The sequence below is a fragment of the Vombatus ursinus genome, unplaced genomic scaffold (genome assembly GCF_900497805.2).
Source record: "Vombatus ursinus unplaced genomic scaffold, bare-nosed wombat genome assembly UNPS02014849.1, whole genome shotgun sequence".
NCBI lineage: Eukaryota > Metazoa > Chordata > Mammalia > Diprotodontia > Vombatidae > Vombatus > Vombatus ursinus.
The window spans coordinates 654-11,189 of NW_020954627.1; the positions used below are offsets into that span (position 1 = coordinate 654).

General features: G+C 33.7%; 1 protein-coding gene across 1 annotated transcript in view; it reads left to right on the forward strand.

Moving 5' to 3' along the window:
- The window catches only part of LOC114027059 (olfactory receptor 8K1-like), a gene marked incomplete at its 3' end in the record, with an annotated part of 9,116 nt that extends 645 nt beyond the window's left edge, over positions 1-8,471 (forward strand). The window contains exons 2-3 of the mRNA XM_027840894.1: positions 6,054-6,090; positions 8,023-8,471. Of these exons, the coding sequence (XP_027696695.1) occupies positions 6,054-6,090; positions 8,023-8,471 (486 nt within the window). The remainder of the gene's footprint in view (positions 1-6,053; positions 6,091-8,022) is intronic.
- Positions 8,472-10,536: the final 2,065 nt, after the last annotated feature.

Genomic DNA, 10,536 nt, shown 5'->3' on the forward strand with positions numbered 1-10,536 from the left:
ACTCTAATCATTCCCCTGATCAACCCTTTGATCTACAGCTTGAGGAACAAAGAGGTGAAAGGTGCCTTGAAAAGACTCTTTAAAAAATGATGTAAGCTTTCTCTGTAATGACCAATGTAGTGTATGATTCCAATGCATTATCAAATCCAAATAAATATGTTATATTTTTTCAACTTTTCCCTCATTCTTCTCTTATTTTTAGAGAGAAAAAATAGCATTTCTCTTAATATGCAGAGAATGGTTTTTGCATATCCACTGTTGCCAGATATGCAAAAAGTAATCCATTTTAGAGTAAAAATTTAAATTTGGGCAGGAATAAAGTATGAAAAGTATTTCTACTCATGTTTCCACTTTTTCTTGCCAAGACAGACAATACTTGTGTCCTGGGAACAAGATTGTTTTAGAGGAACATGTCATAATTGGGGAAGAAATGATTAATCAAGGTGACCATATCTATAATCTGGGGCTCATTCGCTTGTTGAGTAGATTATTTTCTTCATTGTTTGTATTGGTATGTGTGGATGGGTGTGGAGGTGGTGGACTGCAGTGTCTGCATTCTTGTAATGTTACCAGTGGTGCAACGGAAAGAGAAGAAGAAGGCCTATATGAATGATTATTCATTTTTCCAAAAGTCAAAATCATCAAGATCATTTATTACTGGTTGAAGAATATAAAAACCATTTTATAATTCTTCAGAAACAACGGTCAGGAAGAATTAAACTCTATGGCATACTGTTCAGTAAAGTTCAAAACAAGAATTTCTTGGACAAGTACTCCAAGTTCTTACAGGGAGCACTACAAAGCAGATTAGAAGAAATTAGATGTAGATTCATACTTTGTAGAGGGACGGTAAGGTCACACAGAGGATAGAGTACCAGACCAGGGGTCATAAAGACCTGAGTTAAAATGCAGCCTGAAAATGCTTAAAGGCTGAGTCACCCTGGGTAAGTTCTTTTAACCTTTGCCTCAGTTCCCTTATGTGTAAAATAGGGGCAATTATAAAACCTACCTCCCAGAATTGATGTGAACATTACGTGGTGAAATAATTGTAAAGTACTCAGCATATTGCTTGTGAGAGGGTAAACATCATTTTAATGTCCATTAATATTATCATTATCATCATCATCATCATCATCACTATCATTATTGACTATTTTCCACAAGAAATGTAAATGTAATTATGAACTAAATGTAAAAGTCATATCATGAAATAAAACCAGAAGAGAACAACATCTTAAAACGTGTGTGGCTGTCAAAAAAGCAGTTGACAAAAACCAAGCATTCTCTCCAACACACTGTGATAGGCATTGAACATACAAAGACAAAAATGAAGAAATGAATGAATATTGAAAAGAATAAAAAATGAAGAAAAAACATGGTCTTGTGTGCCAGAATCAGGACTCGAGCTTAGACCTTCATATTCTAAAGCCAGTTTTCAATCCACTGTACAACACTCATCACATGCTTTTCTTTCATTTCCAATCATAGGTATCCAAATAATTGAGGTGGAGAGAGTGTCTTGTTTCTCTAAAGAAGCTTCATGTTCACTGCATTGGGTTTCACCAACAATGGGCACACTGGACACACCCAATAAATGTGTGTGGATGGTGATGATGTTACTAGATGATAATCTAATGGCATTATTAGAGGGATCACTGATCACTTCATAAAGGTTGCATTATGTGCTAATGCAGCTCTTCCACATGCACAATGCATATACTTGGAAACTAATTGTGGTAATTCTTAAGGTAAATTACAAATTGGAAAGAAAAGCACAAGTAATTCTCATTACTATTAGAAGTGGTTGGATGGAACTATGTCATTTTTTTTTCTTAATGAGAATTGATAAGCATCTATGTATTAGGGAGTTTTAACTGACTTAGCAAACCTGCAATGAAGAAAAATGTTAAATATAGTTCTCTGCATAAATGTAGTCAGTACTTCACAAACATTTCAATCATTATCAAATTTGAATACATTCCAATACCGTAAGTCAGAACATACAGCTATTTTGCTCTCATGCATTCTTTCATCAGTGCTCAGGGAAATAATGTTCTATATATATGGACATACTTTGTCAGGAAATGAATTGTATGGTTAGTAAAACAGAAAAACTTATAGTTCTCCATTTTAAATGTGTATTTTCTTTTAATAATAAGAATTAGAAAGAAACAAGTAAAAGTCATAAACTTGGGTTTAATTTTTGTCTTTGGGGAAAACAAAGAATATCAATACATAAAATGAAACTAATGTCTTTTGTGAGCTTCCACCCATATCTTTTGTTTGTTCACTTCCCTCCCCTATTATTCTTTTTAGATTCTAAATCATGTGTCCTATTTTATTCTTTCATAATCTCTTCCAATTCATCACTATCTAAAGACCACTGATTAAGCAACTGCTATGCTTTGGACTGGAATAGGTACTGGAAGTTAGAAGGAAATAGAAAAAAAACTCTCCCTGCCCTGAAGAAACTGGTGTTTCTTGACATGCATAATGCTGAAAAAAGCAATATTCTTAAGCGACAATAGGCAAATTATAGATCTCACACAATGGACATATTAACCGAGAACATTGATGGACTGGGTGAGTCCAGTTGGAGGCAGCATTATATTTTCTTGAGGTTCTTTAAGTATAAGGCTTTCAGAAAAGTGGGAAAACTATTTATCAGAGAGCACATCAGATCCTTTTAGTTTATGTATTGTCCAAGCCAGACATCATCTCTCATCCTCCCATAATTGAGGAGTACTGATTTGGGTATCTAGTTGTACAGTGTATAGAATTCTGGTCCCAGAATCAGGAAGACTCATCTTCCTTAGCTCCATCCTGGCCTCAGAAACTACCTGCATGATGGTTGGCAATTCACTTAATTCTATATGCGTCAGTTTATACATCTGTAAAGTAGCAGGAAGAGGAAATTGTAAACCACTTCAATATCTGTACCAAAAACAAACCAACAAACAAAAGGTCGATGGAATGAAGAGTCAGCTAGGATTAAAAATGACTGTATTTATCTTACTTAAATATATCTTTGTGAGGTTAGACTGCATCTTTGTCTTTGATTTTTCATTTAGCTAAGCCAAGCTTCCATCTCAAGTTACAGAAATTCACCACAAAATTAGAATTTATGCAAAATGGAGTGGACTGCCTCTAGAGTTATATGTTCTGTTTTTCTGACACTGTTGTGTTCCATGTTTCAAAGTTCTGCAATATCACATGAATAATATTGAAATTTAAAAAAAGATTACTTCTTGTTGTTCACACATGTTCAACTTTTTGTGACCCCATTTTGGGAATTCTTGCAAAGATGCTGGAGTAGTTTGTTGTTTTCTTCACCAGTTCTTTTAAAGATGAAGAAACTGAGGTAAACAGAGTTAAGTGACTTGCCCATCGTCTCACAGCTAGTAAGAATCTGAGACCAGATTTGAACTCCAGGCTCTACTTTCTATACACAGTACCACCTAGGTACCTCCATGAAATGCCATTTTGTCACAAACACAGATTTAATCAATTGTAGAAATATTAATAACTCAAGTGTAGGTTGAGCCAATATAACAAAATCATAATTATATCCAAAACTATTTATATATTCAGTTTCATACCAGTGAAACTACCAAATAAGTGTTATATAAAGCAAGGGAAAATTATAATAAAATTCTTCTAGAGGGACAAATGGTCAAAAATATCAATGGGATCTATAAAAAAGTAAAAAAAAATAGTAGCCTACAAGTATAAAATTTCAAACAATTTTACAAAGCAGTAATCATCGAAAAAATCTGGTACAGGCTAAGAAATAAAGTGGTGGAGCAGTGGGATAGATTAAGTACACAATGCACAGTACTAAATGACCATAGCAATGTAGTATTTAATAAAAACAAAATTGGAAGCTTTGGGGGTAAGAATCCACCATTTACAAAAATTACTAAGAAAACTGCAAAACAGTTTGGCTGAAAATAGGCACAGACCAACAGCTCATGCCACATAACAATGCAAAGTTAAAGTGGTTTATGTTGTAGACGTAAGGGATAATTTTATAAGTAAATTGAATAAAAAAAAGAATAAAAAAAAGTTAATTTCAAGGATAAGGGAAGATTTTTTTGACCAAATAGGAGAGTATCAGGGGAGGTGAAATATCTAATTTTGATTTCATTGAATTAAAAAAAAGTTTTAAACAAATGAACCAATGAACTAAAAATAAATTGAGCATAAATATTGTATCACAATTTGATTTTTTTAAATAAAAGCTTCTATTCTCAAATATGGAAGGAATTGAATCAAATTATTAAAATAAATGTTTTTCTCTACTTAATAAACTGTCAAAGGATATTTATAGTGAGTTCTAAGATGAAGAAAACAAAGTTATGAATATTTAAAAGAAAAATGTTAATAACTCATAATTAGAGAAATGAACGTTAGAACAACTCATTATTTCTCACTCATATCTATTAAATTGGCTGATATGAAAGAAAAGGAAATTAATAAGTGATGGAGGGGATATGGAAAAAATAAGTACACAAATTCACTCTTTGTGTGCTTATGAACTTATCCAGCCATTCTGGAGAACAACTGGGAACTATGCTATTATAAGATTAGACTTGATGATCTTGATACCATCATAGTAGTCTCCACTTATGATGGGCTGTAATTTACAGAATCCAGCCATTGAAAAGTACTGGAAATTACAATTTTTAAGGTTAATAAAGCTGTGTTCCCAAAAATCATACCCCGCCAACCACAAGTTTTTCATTTCTCTCTGCAGCTTTGTACTCCAAAAATCCACCATGTGCTCTAAATCTTGATACACATATTGGCCAGCGAATCTCAGATTCAGGACATTTGGTAGCATACCATCCATTCCAGGAGTAATAAACACAAGAAGAATACCTTTCCAGCTAAACTGACTCATGTCTCTCTGCTCCCCAACACATCACCACCATTACATGAGTTTTACTTTATGTTAATGTGTATTTTTCAATCGCATTAAGGATCTCCTTCTCCTTACTCACTCTGTATACACTACCTCAGTCTTCCCAATCACATTTCAATAGAGCATTACATTAAGTCAACCTCATCATTTTACATATTTTTCTTGGTGTATAAACATATTAAGTGTTTTTCCCCTAATTCAGGGTAGCCCAGTGACTTCGTCATAGACATAAATTAACTTTCCACACAAGGCCTTAATTTATTGACAGCTCCTTTTTGTACTGAAGGAAGATAGCATGTATGAATCCACTAAAACAATGTACAATAAAGGTATCCCATGTCATCCAAGCAGGGACTATCTTATGCCAGAGGACTGTCAAAAATATGTGCCCAAAAGAATCTAAAAATATTCCTATCTAATGATGATAGAGAAGATTCCAGAAAAATCTGGGGAAGATTTATATGAACTGATTAAAACTGAAGCAAGCAGTACAAGGAGAATATTGTACATGGTAACAGCAATATAGGTAATGACAATAAATTGTGAAAAACATAGCTATTCAGATCAAATATAATAATCCATGACAATTTCAGTGCTTTCATGCTGAAACATCCTATCTACCACCATAGAGAGAACTAATGAAAACTGAGTGAAGATTAAAGAATATTCTTTTTCTTCTCCATATATGTATATATTTATATATATTTATGTTTAGTAAAATGGTTAATATGGGAAAATGATTTGCCAAATTTCACATGTATAATGGTTGTCATATAGATTTTTTTTCAGAATTCAGGGGAGTTGACTAGAGGGAGATAGGGAAGTTTGAGCTGAAAATGAAAATGTTCTTAAAAAGTTTAAAAAATAAATATATGTTCCTCCTTCAGAAAAGACTGGAGTCATGAAGGAAGAAAATATTCACCATTTTTCCAATATCTATTATAGGACAGCCTCTGTGCTAACCACTTTACAAATAATATCTCAATGGTTCCTCCAAACAATATGACTAGGAAGTACAATTATCTTAGTTTAAGAAACTGGGGCAGACAAAGATTAACATACATGACTAGGGTTACACTGACCTTAAGTATCTGAAAGAACTTTTGAACTTATCTGTTTCTGACTCTAGGTACAGAGACAAATTCACCGGGCCACTCAGTTACGTGGTAAAAATTTCATTTGTTCCTCACAACAATATTGACATCTCAAGGTTCTTATTAGGTCTATTTTACCAGAAAGAAAAATTGGCAGAAGGATATTATGTTCCTTGTCAAAAGTCAGAGTGCTAGTATATGAGGGTAGAGTAGAAATCAGTTTTTCTTAACTGCAGGCCAGTTCTCTATCCACTGCATCACCTAGCTCCTTCCAAAAGAACTTGTAATACTCTAAAGACAATCCAGCCAGCTCATCTACCCCAAGTTATTTTTGGTGGCTAACACTGAGTCCATTTATACCCATCTGTCCTAGAGATGCATCCAAAAAGGCAAACTCTCCATTTTGCACATTCATCTTTCTGTTATATCCTTTTATGCTCTTGGTATTGTTCATCTACTTGGCTTATAGTATGTGGATGGTTAACATGAAGTGCTCTTGACTAGAGTCTTCTTGTAGAAGTCTGTGCAATTTCCCTGAGCATGATGCAAACATGGCTTATCAACCACAAACAGAAGCCCAGAACATGATATAAGATTCATTAAATTAGTTAGTCCAGGGACTTTTTCACTTATTACTGTCTGTGAAATTTCCATGACAAGTTCATACAAAATTAATTAAACATTTCCCTCGCTTCAGGGACAAGGCCTCATGGGGACAGAGGAAACCATAAAGTCTGACTCGAGCAGTTGGCAATACAGATCACATGAACAAGCTACAGAAGATCCTACCTTCCAGATAAGCAGGTAACACTCTTCTTTGTTAGTGCACTTCCAGGGCAGCAGAGGTCAAAAACATGGAGTCCAAAATTCTCAGTTCAAAAAGTCAATCACTATGTCCATTGTGGGAGTGAATAGGAGAATTGTGTGGTCTTGGGTAGAATTTGATGACATTGAAATGCCATAAAATTTTTCAAGGAAAGCCATCAAATTACAGTTCCTACCCCTTAAGAGATGTTATAGAAACTTTTTCTGCAATCAGAGATATCAAATAGTTTTTGTCAAGGAATATTGATAACTGGTAATAATAATCACTAATAAACATATTATTAGTGTGATCTTTCAGTCAATGCCTATAACTGAACAATAAGAAGCATTAAATTTTTTTTCTCACATCTCTTGGAACGAAATAAAATAAAAACAGCAAAACTGCTACCTAGTTCGACTTCATAATCTAGATTGACAAAAATTTACTCTCTGATAAGGCAAAGGCAAAGGAGACTTTAGATATTAAGTAGACATATGAAGTCACCCTGGATATCATATAATTAATCACTATATAAAGTAGACTACAATAGATACTGCATCTTTACCTTGAATAATTTAGGGAACTCCTAAAAAGGAAAATCCATCCCTCATCATTTCCTATCACTTTGCAACTGATAGTCATAGACAAGGGCCCAACACCCAGTCGATTACACAAAATTTTTGGAAATGTATTGGGTATGTTATTTATCCTGTCTCCACTTCCCTTCAAAACAAACTCGATACTTACTTCATCACTATCCCTCCATAAGGTGATCTTACATACACTATCCTACATTAGTATCTCATTATAATCTTTTGATCCATTAATTAGTTAACATATATTAAACATATCTATAATATTGTCCTGTTCCTTCACTTGGAGAAAGGTAGTATTATGATTTACCATTATGCAGAATAAAATCACATTCACTATTCTCTTGGGATAGGATATTTATAAAGTATGATATGATATGATATAATATGATATGATATGACACAATGTGACATTATATCAAATGACACAAAGTAATATTATTTCAATTTGAGTGAATTCATGACACATCGACTAAATGGATAAAATTACATTGCATTTGTGCTGGAAAATTCCTGCTCATCTCTATCTAACATATTTCTATCCATTAACTTCCTGGTTAGTTATGGAAACAGTACTCAAAGAAGGCTTCTTTCTTTTCTTCTCAGATTATATTTCTTGGATGGCAGAAATGATCAACCTGAATGAAACCCCAGGGGGCCAACTCACTGAATTCATTCTCATGGGCATCACCAACAGCCCTGAGATGCAGGGCCCCCACTTTGTTGTGCTTTTGCTAAACTACATGGTCATAGTTGTGGGGAACTTGGGCCTGATCATCCTAATCATTGTCGATTCCCATCTAAAAACCCCCATGTACTTTTTCCTCAGGCATCTGACATTTGTTGATCTTGGCTATTCCACATCTATTGGGCCAGAAATGATAGTTGGTTTCATAGAGAAGAAAAATATCATTTCTTATAATGGATGTGCAATACAGCAAATTTTATTTGTGATACTTATGGCCAGTGAAATTTTTATCCTTTCAGCCATGGCCTATGACCACTATGTTGCTATCTGTAAGCCACTCTACTACATGGCCATCATGTCAGATAGGGTATGTTGGCTCTTGGTGGCTGTCTCATACCTCTATAGCACCATCATATCTATGTTGCTCACAATAAAGATTTTTAAATCATCTTTCTGTAAATCAAATGTAATAAGATGTTTCTGCTGTGATGGTCTCCCCTTATTATCCATTACATGCTTAAACAGAAGTGACATTGAACTAATCACTATGATCTTTGCTTCATTTAACTTTGTTTCTTCCTCCTGATTATCCTTATCTCCTACATATTCATTCTTGTGACCATCCTCAGGGTAAATTCTTCTGAGGTCATGCACAAAGCCTTCTCCACCTGGGCCTCTCCCATCACAGGGGTGGTTATATTCTGTGGGACACTTCTCTTCATGTACCTGCAGCCCCAATCTAGTCATTCCTTTGAAACAGACAAAATGGCTTCTGTTTTTATACTCTGGCCATCCCCATTCTCAATCCTTTGATCAACAGCTTGAGGAACAAAGATGTGAAAGATTCCTTTTGGAGGCTTTTTAAAAAAAAAATCATATAAGCCTTTTCTTTAAGGCTCATTTAGTATATAATTCCATTGCATTATTAGAAGCAAGTAAATATGTATTAGATTTCTTTCAACTTCGCCCTGATTCTTTTGTCTTTTAGACACAAAAATTCTCTTAATATACAGTTAGAGAATGATCTCTGATTATTCGTTAGTGTTATTTAGTGGTCATCCTCAAATATATCCCAGTCTAGTGGACCATTTGAGTAAAGGGTTTTATTAGAGGATTAATATAAAATGTCTCTATAAAACAATTTATTTTATCATATACTATAGAAGTAAATAGCTTAATTTTGTTTTAAGCTTCCTTGCCTGGAAAATTAATTAACAAGCATTTAGATAATGCTGGTTCCAGGTAATATTCTAGGCATTGGGCCTACACGGATAAATTTAAAAAAAGAGTTCTTGTCATAAGTGAACTTACATTTTACTAAGGGAAACAATATGTACATAGAAGCCACACTATTCAACAGAGCAGCCAATCTCTTTTTGAATATCTCTTACTGTTAAGAAATTAATCCTTATTAAAACTTCAATTTTTTCTCTACGGTTTTCAATCATAGCTCCTAGTCTTCTCTGTGAAGTAGACTAAGTTTACTCCCTCTTCTTTATAACAATTAGTCAAAATCTTAAATAAAACTTCCATCTCTTCCTCCAACTTCAGCCCTAGTCTTTTTTTTCCATTTTTGTTGTGGGGTGGAAAGAACACTGGGATATACAGGACATACCAACAGTCTTAGGGTAGATGTAATTTACTAAAGCTTAAAGTGAATCAGACTTTTGGTGCATTCTATACAGTTAGAGAACCTTGACTTAAATAAAGGTCAATTTCTTGTGACTTCTGATATATGGGGAAATAAGTTTACATTCTCTGACTCCCATTCATCTATAAAATTTGAGAATTTGATGACATAAATTTTAAGTATTATTTCACTTAAAATTCTATGATGCCATGAACCTATTCTTTGTGCTAACAGCACAGTCTTCAACCAGGACTCACATCATGTTCTTCTTTAAATTCATTTTCACTTAAATACAAAACCAGAACAGAAAAAAAAAGTACATTACCATTTACACAGCAAAACATAAGAGAGGGATTCAATATAAAACAATAAGTTTCCATTTGTAGTAAACCAATATAAAATACTATACATTGCTTTCAAAGCTGCTCAGTTTTTTTTTTGGTTCCTTATACGTTTTCTTTTGTTCTCTGCCGTGCATTCTTTACTTTATTTATGCTATTTACTGTACATTCACACACATATACATATACACACACACATTCATATGTGTGTATATATATATATATGTATGTCTACATAGACATATATAGATATAGGTATAGTCCTTATAGATAATTTATGGTTGCCTATGTATTAGTGAGTGTTAATTTACTGGTAATAGCTACAATGATGAAAGTGTTAATAAATAAATTTCTATCCAGAATTGTAGGCAGTTATTGGTAGCCATTCAGATCATTATCAAAACCCAATATTTTCCAGCACCACAAGTCAAAACATACAATTAATGTTGTAATCATGCATT